The 17623-nt window shown below is 62.0% G+C and overlaps 3 protein-coding genes across 3 annotated transcripts; all 3 read left to right on the forward strand.

Moving 5' to 3' along the window:
- Positions 1-343: 343 nt before the first annotated feature.
- Positions 344-7397, forward strand: PRSS56 (serine protease 56). The gene is made up of 17 exons (XM_071437051.1): positions 344-592; positions 1335-1496; positions 2074-2271; positions 2774-2827; positions 3142-3331; positions 3430-3538; positions 3633-3792; positions 3926-4068; positions 4197-4356; positions 4441-4629; positions 4722-4883; positions 5028-5091; positions 5301-5463; positions 5870-6023; positions 6131-6211; positions 6434-6540; positions 6649-7397. The coding sequence occupies exons 1-17, from the start codon at positions 448-450 to the stop codon at positions 6820-6822; spliced, it is 2415 nt and encodes an 804-aa protein (XP_071293152.1). The 5' UTR covers positions 344-447; the 3' UTR covers positions 6823-7397.
- Positions 7398-7599: 202 nt separating this feature from the next.
- Positions 7600-11783, forward strand: CHRND (cholinergic receptor nicotinic delta subunit). Its single transcript, XM_071437052.1, has 12 exons — positions 7600-7920; positions 8595-8740; positions 8919-8963; positions 9054-9163; positions 9279-9434; positions 9634-9749; positions 10002-10202; positions 10538-10649; positions 10771-10885; positions 11079-11280; positions 11388-11506; positions 11593-11783. The coding sequence occupies exons 1-12, from the start codon at positions 7869-7871 to the stop codon at positions 11773-11775; spliced, it is 1557 nt and encodes a 518-aa protein (XP_071293153.1). The 5' UTR covers positions 7600-7868; the 3' UTR covers positions 11776-11783.
- A 1057-nt stretch (positions 11784-12840) lies between these two features.
- CHRNG (cholinergic receptor nicotinic gamma subunit) lies at positions 12841-17270 on the forward strand. Its single transcript, XM_071437053.1, has 12 exons — positions 12841-12898; positions 13275-13411; positions 13512-13556; positions 13768-13877; positions 13972-14127; positions 14353-14450; positions 15229-15432; positions 15721-15835; positions 16103-16217; positions 16528-16732; positions 16835-16968; positions 17045-17270. Exons 1-12 carry the CDS (start codon positions 12856-12858, stop codon positions 17210-17212), a joined length of 1530 nt encoding a protein of 509 aa, XP_071293154.1. The 5' UTR covers positions 12841-12855; the 3' UTR covers positions 17213-17270.
- Positions 17271-17623: the final 353 nt, after the last annotated feature.

The following is a 17623-nucleotide window of genomic DNA, read 5'->3' on the forward strand; positions in this document are numbered from 1 at the left end:
CGCCTGGTGCGCTCGGCCGCTCCCGGCCCGCTGCCCGCCTTTGAAACCGCCGGCGGGGCTCCCACGCCCAGCCCGGGCCCCCCGCGCCCGCAGCCGCCGGTGCGTTCCCACCCGCCCGGGGCCCGCAGGAGGGAGGGTGGCGCGGCCAGGGCTTGGCGTGAAAATGATCAAGGGCCGCGGGCAGCGCCGGAGCGCAGCGCCCGTCTGATGCTGCCCGCCCGGAGGCCTCGTCGAACAAAGGCGGCATTGAGGCCCCGGCTGCGCCCCCCCCCGCGCCCCCCGCCCCGAGCTGGCATCTTGGCGCGACATTAATGAACTCGCCTGTTTGTGCTCCCCGGCCCCTCTCTCCTCCCACCGCCCGGGGGGCACCGTATATATCCATCCCTCCTTGCCTGCCTCGGGCATTTCGGGGGTTCCCCCCGCCTGCCCCCCTTTGCCCGCCCGGGGATGGAGCAAAGAGGGAAGAGGACACGGGATGGTCTTCTCGGGGTCCGGCTGGTCCCCCCCGTGCTTTTGCTGCCGCTGCTGCAGCTGGTGGGGGGGGCTCCCCTGGGCCAGAGGCTGTACCCCATGCCAGCCAGCATCCTGCAAGGTCAGTGGGGCACAGGGACGGGGGTGTCTTTGCGGGAGAGTCTGGCTGCAGATGGGGTGGCTGTAGGAGACAGGACCCTTGGGTTCACTCTCAGGTAGGGTGGCAGCACAAGCAGGATGGCCAGGTCCTTATCAAAACCCTCTAAAATCCAGGGCATGTCTGTGCTGCCTGGACTGAGTGTCAAGTGCTGCCAGTGGCACTAGGGGACACAGGGGGTGCAGGGAGTGCTGTGGTTTATGCTCTGCAGCACCAGCACTGTGCCACTTCCAGGGGACAATCTGCCAGGGCATGGAAGGTGGCTCTGCATGGGTACAGGTGGTCACAGATAGAGGCACAAGGGGGCATGCACACAAAGGGCAGGCACAGGGCTGCGCACACATGGGCACATGCAGGAACATGCAGACACGGGCACACGGACCCTGGTACAACCAGTGTGCACTCAAGAGTGTGCACAGAGGTACACGTGGGCACACCTGCCTGGGCTCACACCCTGTCTCCATGTAAAACAGGAACACAGAGTCCTGGGCAAACACCCAGGTGTGCGTGTGCCAGCTGCAGCAGGGAGGTGACACTGGTGGCTGTCACTGTAGGCAATGTCAAAGTTCACAGGCCATGCCCAGCCTGACACCTGCTGTGGCAATACCAGGGTGCGGGCACCGGGCGGGATGGGGACACCCCGTGGCTGTGGTGGGGGCAGCAGTGGGGGCTCTGGGGGTCTGAGCCCCCTGTGTGCACCCACCAGCGCTGTCAAGCCGGGGGACGCTGGTGCTGGAGGCGGCCCTGAGGAGCGCCCTGCTGGCACTGGAGCGGGCGCTGTCTGAGCAGCAGCGGCAGCGCGGCGCCTGCGGGCTCTGTGCCCCCTGCCTCTTCCCACCCTGCGCCAACATCACCGGCCGCTGCCCACGTGAGTCATGACCCCATTGCCCCCACTGCCCTGCCCTGTCCCCAGGAGACCCTACCCAAATAGAACCCAGGATCCCCAGCCAAATGCAGCCCAGAACCAAACACCATCCCATGCCCAGAAAATCCTACCAAAACCTGCGCCCGTGCCTGGAGACTCTACCCAAATATTTGGATGCCTACATCATTCACTAGAAATCCTATCAAAATGATACCCCAAGATCTTAACCCAAACCATACTCATCCCCTACAGGCTTAACCTACAGGCTTTTACCAAAACAGCGCCCTGACTCCTGAAATATAGCCTAACTGCTAATGATCTTGCCCAAGCAGTTCCTATTGTATCTAGATCTTACCCAATCACCTGGAGCCCTATCCAAATCATTACCTAAACCCTTGTGAATTTTTCAGATATTCACCCCAAAAACGTACCCCAGTACCCAGAAGACCCTACCAAAACATGCTGACTCCACAGCCTATCATACTCCCTTCCCACCCATCCCAAAGCAGAGCCTGGGTTGGCCTGGGCAGTGGAGCACAGGGAGGACACGGCGATGCCCACAGCCCTGCTCTCCTTGCAGCGCCAGCGGTGCCCCCTGCCATGCCCCCCAGCTGCCAGGCCCTGCTGGATGCCCAGGCACTGCCCGAGCTGCCCCAGCGCAACCGGGCGCTGAGCCAGGCCTGTGCCCCCTACCAGCGCCTGTGCCCCCCCGAGGGGGCCCTGCACACCTGCGCCCCGCTCAGCGCCCAGCTCTGCCACCGCCGCCTCCAGGAGTGCCGTGAGTGGGCACCTGCACCCCCTGCACCCTCCCAAAGATGGGAGACCCTACAATAACAAATGGGATATCCCCAGGGGATGCTTGGAAGGGATATGGGGTGCTGGGGTGATAGAGGGTGTTGGGATGGAGTGGGGAGATGGTGGAGGTGAGGGTATGGTAGAGTGATAAGGGATCTCTGGTGGGATGGAAGGCTGGGAGATGGATCTGGGAAGGGAATTGGAGATTTGGGGGATGGAGGTATTTGGAGTGATGAGCAAATTGGGCTGGGCTGGGACACTGAGAGGCAATGAACAATCTGCGGTGGGAGAAGTGAGCAAGGGGAGATGGGGATACTCGTCACTGGGGGTGATGAGCACTCCCTGGGGTGGTACAGGGATGTTTGTTCGGGCTGATGGGGGTCTGGGGAACTGAAAGGAACTTGAGCGACTTGAGGACAGCAGGGCTGTGGTGGTGACATCGGGGGGGAGTGTCCCCCACATGCCATGACAGCCTGTCCCTGCAGAGACGGTGGCCGCAGCCCCGAGTCCTGACGCAGCAGCGGAGGCGACAATGCCAGGTGAGCCGGGGCGGCCCCGCCGTGCCCACACCACCCCCCCACCACGCCGGCGGGCGCCCCCGGCCCCCGGCTGCCTGCTGGGCCGGGGGGCAGAGGTTAGCGTCGGCAGCTGCCGGGCTGCGGGGTGCCCCCGGCCCTCCGCCCGCTCGCCTCCGTGAGCACGATGAGGCTTGACAGCGCGCCCGACGCGCCTCATGTCCCGCCACCCCCTCCACCTGCCACGGCCATCGCCGGCCACCCGAGCCCACCTGGGAGACGGGGTGTCCAGCAGCCGGCCAGCAGGACGCCCCCCTCATCCCGACTTTGTCCCCCAGGGAGCTGCGGGCGCCGCGGGGTCCCGCAAACCAACGGCACAGCCCCCCGCGGCCGGATCATGGGCGGCAGCGTGGCCCCGCGGGGAGCCTGGCCCTGGCTGGTGTCGGTGCGGCTGCACGGGGAGCTGATGTGCGGAGGGGTGCTGGTGGGGCGCTCCTGGGTCCTCACGGCGGCACACTGCTTTGGCGGGTACGGTGCGGGCACGGCAGTGCGGGAACGATGCTCTGCAGAGGCGGGCCCGGGGAAGCACCATCACCCCTGTAACCGGCTGCCCCTCACCCCGCCAGGAACCGGAACGAGCTGGCCTGGACAGTGGTGGTGGGCGACCACGAGCTGGGCAAGCCGGGAGCGGGCAAGCGGGCAGTGCCCGTCCGGCGCATCCTGCCTCACCCTAAGGTCGGTGGAGGTGGGCACCACCCCCACCTCTCTGTGCATGCCCCAGGGGCCCACACCGACATAGCCACACCGACATCCCCACATCTCCTTCCAGTTTAACCCCAAGACGTTCCACGGGGACCTGGCGCTGCTGGAGCTGGCGGTGCCGCTGGCCCCATCACCCACCGTCAGCCCCGTGTGCCTTCCCGGCGGCTCCGCGGAGCCCAGCCCCGGCACCCCCTGCTACATCGCGGGCTGGGGCTCCCTCTATGAAGGTAAGAGACTCCGTGGGATGTTCCCCTCTGTGCCTTCTCTGGTGCCCAGCCAGCGCCCCGAGGCAGGGCAGGGGGATGTGAAAGAGAGATGTATGAGCACAGGGGACCCCGTAACGGGTGCCTTGCCTGGCAGAGGGACCAGCAGCTGACGTGGTGATGGAGGCACAGGTGCCCCTGCTCAGCCAGGAGACATGCCGGGGTGCCCTGGGCAAGGACCTTCTCACCAGTGCCATGTTCTGTGCTGGGTATTTGTCTGGAGGCATCGACTCCTGCCAGGTAACAGTGCCTGAGGGACTGACAGCACCCCACTTCAAAAATCCCTCACACAGTGCTGGGCACTTACACAGCCCATCAGTATGGATGGGGCCCCAGCCCAGCCCAGTGCACTGGCATTTCCCCTGCAGGGCGACTCAGGGGGGCCGCTGGCATGTGAGGACCCCACTTCACACCACTTTGTCCTCTATGGCATCACCTCGTGGGGTGACGGCTGTGGCGAGCGGGGCAAACCAGGAGTCTACACGCGTGTCACTGCCTTCAAGGACTGGCTGAGTCTCCAGATGGACTGTGAGTGCTCCTGGCCGCACGGCAGGGGGCACGGAGATGCCCAGGGGGTTTTCAGCACTCATGGCAGCGCCGGTTCTCTCACAGCTGCCCCTGGCAGCCGAGAGCCGAGCTGCTTCGACCTGCTGGCCGTGGCACAGCTGCCCCCCGAGCAGCAGTCCCCGGAGCGCGCCCGTCTCTGCGCCTTCTACGCCGGCTCCTGTCGGGCTCCTCAGGGCCGGGCCACCTGTGCCCGTCTGGCTGAGGACACCTGCCACGCCAGGACGAGGCGATGTGGTGAGCTGGGGGTCGTGCCAGGGCTAGGGTGTAGGGAGGGACTCCATTTCTGGCGTGGGACCAGGGTCAGGTCTCTCCCTCTATGCCCACAGAGCTGCACTCCTATGCCCAGACCTTGGTGGATCTCTTGCACCGGGCTGGGGACTTCATCCGAAACCAGTTTGATTTCTCCTTCCTCACCCGCACTCTGCCCCAGCTCCTGGGCAAGATCTACGGGCACTTCTTCCCTCCCCGTGTCCGCAGGGATGCCCCAGGTACTCTCCCAGGCTGGACCACCCCATGACCACTTGGGGTCCCCTCAGTCTCTCCTGTTCTGGTGGTTGGAGCACCAGCAGCCTGCCCTGGCTTCCCAATAGGGCTCCTCTATCCTTTGTCCTGTCCTTTTCTTGTCCCCACAGGCCTGGCTGTGGCAGGGGGCCAATCCAGCCCCACAGCAGTGGGACCCCAGACACCCCTCAGCAGGTGAGGCATGGTGGGCCACGGGATGAGGGGCTAAAGAGGCTGGGGAGGTGGCTGAGACACTGGTGGGGACTGACATGGCATTTTGGGGACATCCTGAAGCATTGGAATCCTGTTCCTGCTGCTACCAGGGCACTCCCCCAGGGTGACCAGGTGGGGTGCAGAGGGTGGCACTGCCCACCCAGTCTGAGCTCACCCAATTGTGCTTCCAGGTGGGGGAGCAGGCGGCTGCCCCCCTTTGCAGAGCTTTTTGGGGTAGTGGGACCCCAGCTGCAGGACTGGGTGGAGGCTCTGAGGACTGTGGCGGGGGGCAGCCACCTGGTGACAGCACGGGACAGGGAGCAGCTCTCTGGGGAGATGCAGCTCTTCCTGCAGGTATGTGGGGAGGGACAGGCTGGGGGACCCCTGTCCTCTTGTGACTGGGCCACCACGGACCAAACCCCTTCAGTTCCCCTGTATCCCCTCCTGACATCCCTTGGGTCCATTGTCCTCTGTGCAGCTGCAGAAGTGGCATCTCTCATTTTGCCACCACAGAAGGGGCATCTCACCCTCCCCAAATAAACCAGTGCTCTGAGTCCAGCCAGTGCAGAGCCAGCCGTGGGTCTGACCCTGCAGCTTAGGATCTGACCCAACACAGCCACAAAGCACTTGCATGTCACCAGTGCCCTGTCTGACACCAGCACACCCATGCCCTGCACTCTGCCCCCATGCACGTGGCTGTGCCCACGGGTGCCCTGTGGGTGCCCCATCACCCATCCTGTCCCACTCTTCCCTTCATCAGGGTGACGATGTGGTGGAGGAGATGGTGGCAGAGGGACAAGCCTTCCTCTCCCAGCTGCGGGCAGAGCTGGACCTTGGCACCACCCTGGAAGCCACGGAGCCACAATGGGCATCTGGAGAGCTGGCAGGGACCCCCGTGCCAAGCCATGAACCCCGTGAGCCTGGAGGGACTGGGGGCAATGAGGCAGCAGGGTGTCCATCCACTGGCCAGCTCTGTGCCCAGCCAGTGCCCGCTGGCGTTTTACACCTCTCTCGGTGGCAGGGAGGGAGAAACGGGAACTGGTGCCCACGGAGCTGCCCAGGGTGGAGGAGGAAGAGGAGGAGGAGGCAGGTGTGGGCAGAGGTAAGCTCCCACAGATGCTACGGAGTGCAAGGTATCACCATGGGAACGGTGAAAGTCCAGCCTTGCACCCCTGTCTTTTGCTATACTCCCCCCCTCTGCCCGTGCTCCCCTGGTGTCCCCAGAGCAAGGGTGCTCCTCCCTGTGGTGGGCAGCAGCACGGTGCCCCCACGATTGATCCCTGATGTCCCCTCCATGTCTCCGCTGCCTGTCCCGGGGGTGCAGCCTGCCCTGGCCTCAACGCGTCGGCAGCGCGGGTGGGCGCAGTGCGGGACCTGTACGCCTGGGTGCTGCGCGTGCCCGAGGCACAGCTGGCCATGACCTTCCAAGAGGTGAGTGCCACACGCCCTGGCAGCCAGCCAGTGCCACCCCCCCGCCTGCCACTGTCCCACTCTGCCCGTGGCTCCCCTGGGCCTCATGGTGCTGTTGTCTCCCCACAGATCCTGGTGGACTTGGGCTCCAAAAACACCAAGGGACTGTACCGGGCGCAGGTTCGGGCCACTGTGGGGGGCCGCCCCACAGCCTTCACTGGCCTTGTGGGGCTGGACAGTGACACACTGGCCCGTAGCATGCCTGGCCTGGTCGCTCTGGCGCTTGAAGCGCTGAAAACCTAAAGGGGCAGTGTGCCGGCATGGGGAGAAGGCACTGGGGCAGGTGTCCCTATGTCCTTCAAACACACTCCACTCCCAGTTTTAGGCTCTTCCACCCCTTTCTCCCCAGTTGTACTTCAGTCTCTCTTCCCACCAGCACTTCCTTACTTCCCCAGGGCAATGGGGCCCTGGCAGGTACCTGAAGCATCTCAGCCAGGAATCACAGACCTCCTCTCCCCTGGAACCACCACCTTGGCAAGCCCACCCTCACCCCATCTTCCCCAGAGGCACCTGAGATGTTATTTATTTGTACAGAGAATTTTTATTTTTCAATAAAGAAGGGCTCTATTTTCCAGTAGCTGGTGAATGTGAAGCAAGTGCTGTCCCACACAGTGCTGGTGAAGTGGGTGACAGTGGAGGGACTTTCCAGGGCAGCTATGATATCCCATTGCACCCCCCTTCCTATCTCCCTTGTACTCTGAACTGATGCCTCCAGCCTTGGTTCCTCCTGTGCCCACCCTGGCAGAGACTCCCCAGCCCCTTCCCCAGGGGTCAGACACCCTCCTGTCCCCGCAGCACCCACAGCACAACACTGGTGCTCACCCTGGTGACACCCTCCAGGACCCACATGAAACCTCCCGACGCAGGGGCCGAGTGTGCCCGGGGTCAGTGGTCAGAGGTGGGTGCCAGCCCTGTGCTTGGGCATCAGTGGGTACCCTGGGGACCCTGCTGTGGGGACCCTGCCACTCCGAGCAGCGTCACTGGGACTGCTGAGCAGCAGGGCAGGGACGGCTGCCCCTGTGCCCAGCAGTGCCTGTGCTGCGGTGCCCAGGCTCAGGCTGACACCCGTGGGGCCAGCAAGGCCAGCTGTGCCTGCCCATCTCCCCTTCCCTGCACGTGGGGTGCCGGAAGAGAGGGGCTGGAGCAGCTCCCTGGTGCCGGCACCCTTCCCCCTCAGCACCTGGGACCATCCATCTCCCGCTCCCTCCGGCAGCCGGACATCCGCTCAGCCGGGCCAGGCAGGGAGGCAGCCAGGGCCTGGCACGGCGTGAGGGCACCGTGGGCACAGCATGGGGAGCCTGCTGGAGCAGCTGGCCCTGCTCGGGGCACTGATGCTGTCGGGTGAGCAGGGGCTGGGTCATGGGGTGCCCTGCTGCTCTGCTGCATGGGGTGCCCAGGGGGTTATGGGCCCCCTCAATGGGGTTGGTGGGGGATGATGGTGGCAGGGTCCAAACTGGGCACCAGGGTCCCCAGGGCTGCCTTTTGGGTATTACCTGGCAGAGTCTGCTCACGGCGTGTCCTTTGTGCTTCTTTCCTGGCTGTGCCTCCCAGAGCCACGTCTCTACCCAGGCTATGTGCTGTCAGTGCACAATGTCATTGTGTCCATGTGTCCCTGTGTCTGTCTGTGCCAAATCTATCACCATGTGTCCCTGCACACTCTGGGTCTGTGTCCATGAGTCCATGTGTGTTCTGTGTGTACAGCCTCTATGGACACAGTTCCACCATGTCTGTATCCAAATGTCTCCTGTCTGTGTCCTTCTCTGTGCTGGGTTTGTGTCTGTGTGTCCCTCTGTGTCTGTGCCCACGTCCTTGTCCCGTGTGACCATGTGTGACCATGTGCTCCCACGTGTCCGTCATTCCTGCACGTCCATGTCTGTTCTCCTGTGCAGCACAGGCATGCAGTGTCCTGGCCTGTTCCTCTCCCCTCTATTCTTACACCACCCTGTCCTTGCTGAGCATCCCTAGGGGCCCAGTAACCCCTGAGCCCCCTGGTTTGCCTGACCCCACACCCCCAGGTGGGCTCTGCGTGAACCACGAGGAGCGGCTCATCCACCACCTGTTTGAGGAGAAGGGCTATGACAAAGAGCTGCGCCCTGTGGTCTCCACTGACGAGGTTGTGGATGTCTACCTGGCCCTCACCCTCTCCAACCTAATCTCACTGGTGAGCCCTGGTGGGCAGGGCCCACTCTGGGGTGTTCCCCAGCCATAGCCTCGCCCCTAGGGCTGGTTGCATGGGGGGGAACCCTGAGGCTGCTGTCCCAGCCCTGGCTGCTGAGGGTTGGGGGTCCTGGGCTGGGGGGACACCCTGGCATCTCACTGCCCCATGTTGCTGTTTGCAGAAAGAGGTGGACGAGACGCTCACCACCAACGTATGGCTGGAGCACGTGAGTAGGGACAGGTGCCACAGCATCAGTTGTGCCACCATGGGGTGGCCCAGCATGGTGAGGGGGTGACCTGAGGATCCTCCCCTCCAGGGCTGGACTGATTACCGCCTGCAGTGGAACAAGTCTGAGTTTGGGGGCGTTGAGGTGCTCCGCCTGCCGCCAGACATGCTGTGGCTGCCGGAGATAGTCCTGGAGAACAAGTGAGCTGTGCCTTAATTTCCCCTCCCAACCCTTCTGAACCGTTCCCAGTGCGTGTCCAGGACTCCCCTGGCCCCTTCCCAGCTGTGCCATAACCTTGTGTCCCTGCTGGCACAGCAATGATGGGCTCTTCGAGGTAGCCTACTACTGCAACGTCCTCATCTACGACACGGGCTACGTCTACTGGCTGCCCCCCGCCATCTTCCGCAGCACCTGCCTCATCAACGTGGACTTCTTCCCCTTCGACTGGCAGAACTGCTCCCTCAGATTCAGGTGCTGCTGGCTGGGTCAGGGCAGCAGTGTGGCTGTGTCATGCCTGAGTGTTTGCTGCTGCCAGCACCTCCCTGTGCTGTCAAGGTGCAAGGGGTGTAGGTGATTTGGTGGCTTAAGTCCATTATGCTGGAGGTCAGGGTGGGTTGGGCGGTGGGTACCCAGCAGCCCCTCACTGTCTGACCCTCTGGCTGTGGTCCAGGTCGCTGGCATACAGTGCCCTGGAGATCAACATACACTTGAAGACAGACAGTGACCCAGACACAGGGAGGTCTTACCCAGTGGAGTGGATCATCATCGACCCCGAAGGCTTCACAGGTAATGCTGGTGCTCTCTGTCATGTCCTGTGGCAGTGGGACACCTGTAAAGGTGAGAGGCAGGGGGGGCATTCTGAAGTGGGGGCACATTGCCATGGAGAAACTTCACTACCTGGGGCTTTGGCATCCTGGCACTCATTCCACCTTGGAATGCTGTCCACACCCTGAGGGGGGAGATGGTGCTAGGGGACCTGGTAAGGACAGCCATGGCAGGTGTCCCCCATGCTGTGTGCTGTCCCCTGTGCCCTGGCAGAGAATGGGGAATGGGAAATCATCCACCGCCCAGCCCGCAAGAACGTCTACCCTGACATTCCCCCGGACACCAGTGAGCACCAGGACATCACTTTCTACCTCATCATCAAGCGCAAGCCGCTCTTCTATGTCATCAACATCGTCATACCCTGCATCCTCATCGCCTTCATGGTCATCCTGGTCTTCTACCTGCCCGCCGACAGTGAGTGAGCCTTGTGGCACATGTGCCAGTAATGGGAGTCACGTCCATGGGGCACCTCTGTGTCCCACACCTGCACCAGGCAACACCCCAATGTCCAACATGAGGACATCCTAGAACTGGAATATCCCCAGTAGAACACCACCACCCCAGCCAGGCATCCTGGCAGAGATGCATTTGGGCACAGGATATCCCATGTGGGACCCATGGGTACTCCCATAACAGAAAACCCCTTATGGGGCACTGTGTCCTGGGACACTGGAAGGGCAATCCTGGCACTGGGGACTCTGCTAGAGGTACCTGGGGCAAGGTTTGCCCTGAGCTTACCTGTTCTCCAGGTGGTGAGAAGATGACCCTGGTAATCTCAGTGCTCCTGGCCCAGTCTGTCTTCCTCCTGCTGATCTCCCAGCGCCTGCCTGCCACTTCCCACGCCATCCCCCTCATTGGCAAGTGAGTCCTGGGCACCACTGAGTGCAGCGGGGTGTTGTGGAGTCCCTTGGTGCCAGAGGGCAGCTCTGCCTGTGCCCAGTCCCTGTGGCAATGCCAGCTCCAAGGCCATGCTCCCTCCCAGGTACCTGCTTTTTATCATGCTTCTGGTGACAGCCGTGGTGATCATCTCCGTCGTGGTCCTCAACTTCCACTTCCGCACCCCCAGCACCCACATCATGTCTGACTGGGTCAGAGAGGTGAGCGGGGTGTGGGCTGGGGTGGGTGCACTGCTGGGCACAAGGGTCACACTGTACCCCACAGAGGGCATGGGACAGCAGAGCCCTGGCATTGCATCTGTGCCAGATGGAGTTTGTGGGCAGAAAGTGGGGACAAGGCAGCAACACACTGGGGAGGTGGCCAAGGGACATGACACTCCTTCTGGTGTCCCAGGTCTTCCTGGAGAGCCTGCCCCGACTGCTGGGCATGACACAGCCGAGCGAGAGCCCGGCGGGCGCCCCCTGCATCCGGCGCTGCAGCTCGGCCGGCTACATCGCCAAGGCAGAGGAATACTTCAGCGTCAAGTCCCGCAGCGAGCTCATGTTCGAGAAGCAGTCGGAGCGGCACGGGCTCACCAGCCGCATCACCCCGGCCCGTGAGCCACGGCCCCACCGCGGGGACAGGGGGAAGGGTGGCGGGGCCGGGTCTCCAGGGCTGGCAGCCCTTCGGGGCCCATCTCACCGCCCCTTCTCTCATCCCCAGGCTTGGTGCCACTGGGCGTGGACTCAGGTGAGGAGCAGCCCTACGAGCACCTCAAACCCGTCATCGACAATGCCAACTACATTGTCAAGCACATGAGGGATGAAAACAGCTACAATGAGGTGGGGACGTGGGCACTGGGAGGGCAGGGGGAGATCTCTGTGCCCCCTGTGCTCCCGCACTGCCTGGCTCCTGGCTCTCTCCACAGGAGATTGACAACTGGAACCGCGTGGCCCGGACTCTGGACAGCCTGTGCTTCTTCCTCATCACCCCCACGCTGGTGGTGGGCACCCTCTGGATCTTCCTCATGGGCATCTACAACCACCCACCACCACTGCCCTTTGCCGGAGACCCCTACGACTACCGGGAGGAGAACAAGCGCTTCATCTAGGGGGCTGTGGGGATCCCATGTGCCAGCCTCTCCCCCACCTGTCTTGGTTTGGGAAAATAAAGCTTCTTGCCATGGGGCACTGAACAGGTGGCTGCCTTCAGTGTGCCCCAATGGGCATGATGCCCAACCTGAACACTGTGTGTGTCCTGGGGAGGGTGATGCCCACCCAGAAAATGGTTGTTGTTGGATATCCTGAGTGTGGTGGACCCCAGCTGTGGCCAGAAGGGGTGTGGTGGCACTGGCCCTGCTACCCCTGTGGGCTGGGCACTTGGGGCAGGATGGGCTGGGGAAGGAGTTGTTCCCCCCAGCATGGCACCATCCCCTGCAGACCCACTGCAGTTGGCAGAGATGCCATCAGTGCCCACATTTCTCCCCTGCCCCCATGACCCCCCATTCGGCCCCACAGTGTCCCCCCAGCACTCCCCATCCTGCAGTGCAAGGCAGGGGGCCCAGAGAGGTGTCTCCTTCCCCAGCTCAGCAGTGGCATGCCAAGGCTCTGGTTTCAGGGGACACCTCTGACATCCCCCCACCGGCAGTGGCCCAGGACAGCTGTCACATCCTCTCCACTGAGCCAGGAATCTCACCACACCCCCACGCCCCCATCCCCCCCTCCCCGTGACCGTCCTACACAGGGGCTGGAAGGATTTGAATCCCCGGGGGGGCATCACTCCCCAAGCTGATGTGATGGGACTTGCCTGCCCCTTCCCCACCCTGTATTCTGGGGGCAGCCTCTGCCACGGCAGGGACAGGATGTGCTGGCAGGGGGGCACCCCTTTCCCATAACCTGCAAGGAGATGCACCCCACGGGGAACCCACTGCACAGAGCTCATTTTACCCCTTGCCCCAGTCCCAACCTCTCCGGCACAAAATTCCAGAGGAGCTTCCCAGCTTCTGGCATGGCCCCACCAGCGGGGGCAGTGGGTGCTGACCCGTCCCTCCCGGGCCCCCGTGGCTGTTGGGAACAGCTGACGGTGGCAGGGGACAGCTGTCCTGTCCCAGCGGGCGCCAGGACAGCGGGGCCAGAGCGCGTCGGCGCAGGCGGCCGAGCGGAGCCGCAGCCCCTGCGCCCACGGCACCGCCATGCGTGGCCACGGCCTCCTGTTCGTCCTCTGCACCCTGGCAGGTAAGAGCTGCCCGGCCAGGGAGAGGCCTGGAGGGCACCTGACCACCCCCACCTTTGCACCTGGGGTTTGTCACCCCTGGGAGTGCAGCGCCAGGCTGGCACCGGGCTGTCCCTGTGCTGGCAGCCCTCTGCCCCCGTGTCCTGCCCTGGAGAGGTGCCCAGGTGAGCTGGGTCAGGGCGGGCCGGGCACGCAGCCCCTGCCGGGACTGTCGGGATCGCGGAGCAGAGCGCACGCAGCCGCAGCAGCGCACGCCTGGGCATCCCTTTCCCATGCACCCACCCATCCCTGTGCCTCCCCCTCAACACATCAGGTCTAGGGGCCGTCAGTGACCCCACTGCCTTCCCCCGGGGTGTTACATGGCGTGTGCCCTCCCAGGTGTGAGCTGCAGGAACCAGGAGGAAAAGCTGTTCCAGGACCTCATGTCCAACTACAATCCACAACTGCGCCCGGCCCGGGGGGATGAGATCATCGATGTCTCCCTCAAGCTCACCCTCACCAACCTCATCTCCCTGGTGAGAGACCCCCCCGGGGGTGGGGAGGGGGGAATTTGCCCCCACTTGTGGGGCAGAAGGCAGGGCACTAAAGCCATTTCCCTCATTCCTTCCCTACCAGAATGAACGGGAGGAGACCCTCACCACCAATGTCTGGATCGAGATGGTGAGACCCCTCCCCTCTAGGCAGGATCATGCCCAGTTATGTTTGCATGTCAGGGTGGCACCCCATGAGGGGCTGGCACTGTAACCTGCACCCTCTTTTGTGGGCACACCCAAATGAGCCCATTTTGTGGGCAGCATAGCACAGGCAGCTCACAATCTCTTTCATCTTGGGGGGCCGCATGACCCCTCCTCCTCATCTCTCCTTCTCCCAGCAATGGTCTGATTATCGCCTGAGCTGGGACCCTGAGAAATACGACAACATCCAGCTGCTGCGGGTGCCCTCCACCATGGTCTGGCTGCCAGACATTGTCCTGGAGAACAAGTAGGTGACAGGGCAATGGGGACATGTCCCTACATAGGGCTGGCAGCTGCCCCCCAGGCATAGTTTGGGGCTGAGCCCATTTTTTCCCCCCCAGCATCGATGGGACGTTTGAAATCACCCTCTACACCAACGTGTTGGTGTCCCCTGATGGCAGCATCTACTGGCTGCCCCCGGCCATCTACCGCAGCGTCTGCGTCATCCACGTCACCTACTTCCCCTTCGACTGGCAGAACTGCACCATGGTCTTCCAGTGAGCATGGGCACCATGACAGCTCCTCCTGGGACACAGGGATTAACATGGGATGCACTTTGCTCCTGGGGAGATAAATGCCACCTGCCTATCCCCTGCCACTTAGCAGGAGGCACCATGGACAAGCCAAGCACCCCAAGGAAGAGCTGGAGGTGCCACACTGGCACCCCTTGCCCATCCAGCTTGCTACATGCCAGCCTGTGCCCCCACCTTGTCTCTCCCCAGGTCCCAGACGTACAGTGCCAATGAAATCAACCTGCTGCTGACAGTGGAGGATGGTCAGACTGTGGAGTGGATCATTATCGACCCCGAGGCTTTCACAGGTAACACTGCAGCCACAGCCACGGCACAAGAGTGTCCCACCACAGGGGACATCCAGCAGGTCTGCTGCTACATTGCTGGCTGCCAAAAGCAGGGCTTCAGGGACTATTAGCAGCTCCCACCATTACATGGGCACTTAAGTTATTAGTGGAAGCGGGAGTGTGGGAGAGATTTGTTTTTCTAACCCCCCCAGCTCGGGGCTCTTGCAGCCTGGCAGCTGCTGCTGGAGAGCACCGCTCCTGCAAGCTTGATTGATGCTGGGGACGTAGCTGTCATGGCCAAACAATGACGTTTTCCATCACATTTTAATTGCATATTGAAGGAACAAAATGCTTTTCGGGCAGCGAGATTTATTTTTTCATTACCGGCCTGAGTTGCGATCCTGACTGGGAAAAAATCTATCGCTCCTGTGGAGAGCGTGAGCAAGCAGTGCGCTGTCACCCATGTCATGCTTGGCTTCCCTCTGTGGCACTGTGGAAACGGGGAGATGGGGGCACCCCAGCCCTACAGCTGTAGCCTGGGAGCCCCCAAGAGGTTAAAGATGCCCCATATCTGCCCATCTGCCCCATTCAACTGCATTTTGGGGTATTTTGCCCAGGCACCCTGGCACATTCCACAGTGCTCATCTCCCTCACAAGCGGCTCTAGCACTGTGTACAGCCTGGGTGCCCTGTGGGGCCCATGCCAATCACCAGTCCCCCTCTTCCTCCCTGGACTGGGGGGCTGGAGGCCCAGCACCCTCTGGGGACAGTGGGACTCACCTGGCACCATCATGATGCAGAGAACGGCGAATGGGCCATCAAGCACCGCCCCGCTCGGAAGATCATCAACTCGGAGCACTTCACCCCAGATGACATCCAGTACCAGCAGGTCATCTTCTACCTCATCATCCAGCGCAAGCCACTCTTCTACATCATCAACATCATCGTGCCCTGTGTCCTCATCTCCGCCATGGGTGTGCTCGTCTACTTCCTGCCCGCCAAAGGTACAGTGGGACCGTGCCCACTGCGGGCATGGGGATGTGCAAGGGGACAGCAACACTCCAGGAAGGGCTCCTCATCCCCTCTGTGCTTGGGGACCATCAGGATCATCTCTCACCCACTCCTGTAGTATTTGGACTGGGAGGAGTGTGTAAATTTCTAGGTATCCCATAGTTAATGCCTCAAGGCAGGGCTTGTCTAATTCAGCTTTTGGGTGGGGTTTTTTTGCCTTAGGAGGGCAATGTCCACAGCACTACCCTCTGCCAAACTCTGCCTTTCCCCCTCCTTGGCAGCGGGTGGGCAGAAATGCACCGTCTCCATCAATGTTCTCCTGGCCCAGACTGTCTTCCTCTTCCTCATTGCCCAGAAGGTGCCTGAGACCTCCCAGGCCGTGCCTCTCATCGGGAAGTAAGTGACACATTGGGATAGGGGTGCCAGCCCTCTTGTCACACTGTGCCAGCAGGGTCTCAGGTGCTGTGGAGCAGACAGTGCCCAGGGACAGGACCTTGGTACAGAAATAACCCTCAGCCCAGATGGGGCTGACACAGGCTACCACTTGCCCGTGTTTCACTGCCTGTCACCAGCTTCCACCAGCAGGAGGGCACAGAGAAGGACCTTGCACAACCATGGCATGTGACCCAGCAGCCCTACTGAGGCTCTGTGCCCCCTCCCCAGATACCTGACCTTCCTCATGGTGGTGACAGTGGTGATTGTGGTGAATGCTGTCATTGTCCTCAACGTCTCCCTGAGAACGCCCAACACTCACTCCATGTCCCAGAGAGTGCGCCAGGTACCTGCCATCATCCCCCTACCCTTTAAACAGGGGGAATGAGATGGGTATTTGGGGATCAAGGCCATGTCCCTTGCAGAGTAAGGTGGCAGGCATGCCTTCCTCTGAGTGCAAGTCCTGGCACAAAGAGAAGGCCCCAGATGTCCCCAGTGGACCAGACTGTACCACCAAGCCACTCCCAACACTGGGGAGCAGTGCCAACAGCCCAACAGCACCATGCCCCAAACAATGCCAGGGAAACCAGTCACACCCACTGGGTGCTCTGGCCGGTGTGAGGGGGACAGATCCCCACAGGTGACACTGTGCCCAGGTGTTCCTGCACCTCCTGCCCCGCTACCTGGGCATGGCCGTGCCAGAGGAGACCCCGGGGCCTCCACGAGCCATCCGCAGACGCAGCTCCCTGGGGCTCATGGTGAAAGCTGATGAGTACATGCTCTGGAAAGCCAGGACCGAGCTGCTCTTTGAGAAGCAGAAGGAAAGAGATGGGCTGATGAAAACTGTGCTGGAGAAGATTGGTGAGTGACCCCGGGGGGTTGGCACCTCCCTGTGAAGTTGGGCTTCGTGCCAGGTGGCTGAGCGCTTGCTGGTGCCCGCTGTGCTGGCTCTGCTACTCACAGGACGTGGTCTGGAGAGTGGCAGCACCCAGGACTTCTGCCAGAGCCTGGAGGAGGCAGGTCCTGAGATCCGCGCCTGCGTGGATGCCTGCAACTACATCGCCAACGCCACACGGGAGCAGAACGACTTCAGCAGCGTGAGTCAGGCCTGGGGGGAGAGGGACTAGCATGGGGGGCAGTGGGCACAGCCCTCACCCTTCTTGTGCCTGGCAGGAGAGCGAAGAGTGGATGATGGTGGGACAGGTGATCGACCGTGTCTGCTTCTTCATCATGGCCTCTCTCTTTGTTTGTGGCACTGTTGGAATCTTCCTCGTGGCTCACTTCAACCAGGCACCTGCCCTGCCCTTCCCTGGGGACCCCAAGCAGTACCTTCCCCAGTGATGCTCACAGGTGCCCACCAGCCAAGTGGTGGAGATGGGGGAAGGAGGAACATGGCGTGCTCATGCTGTGCTGAATGTGGAAATAAAGCCCCCAAGTCTTGCAAGTCTCCATGGCATCTCTGCTCCATGCCCACCCACCTCAGAGGCTGGATGTGCACCCTGTGCAGGCTGGCCACACACCTCTAAACCTGCACAGTCCTGTGGGATGAGCATGGGGAAACTGGAGTAGAGTCAGACATCTAACACGCCATGCAGCAGTGCTGGCAGCAAAGTCACATCACCTCACTGCAAATTTACAAATTCCAGCCCAGGACAAATGGGAATACTGTCATCCCTCTCATGGCAGTGGGGCAGGAATCACAGCTACAGCTGCCCATTCTAGGGCAACAATGGAGCTATGGATGGGATTGGT

This window comes from Agelaius tricolor, unplaced genomic scaffold, assembly GCF_023055355.1.
Source record: "Agelaius tricolor isolate 1412-34295 unplaced genomic scaffold, bAgeTri1.0.p SCAF_12, whole genome shotgun sequence".
In the NCBI taxonomy this organism is placed as follows: Eukaryota; Metazoa; Chordata; class Aves; order Passeriformes; family Icteridae; genus Agelaius; species Agelaius tricolor.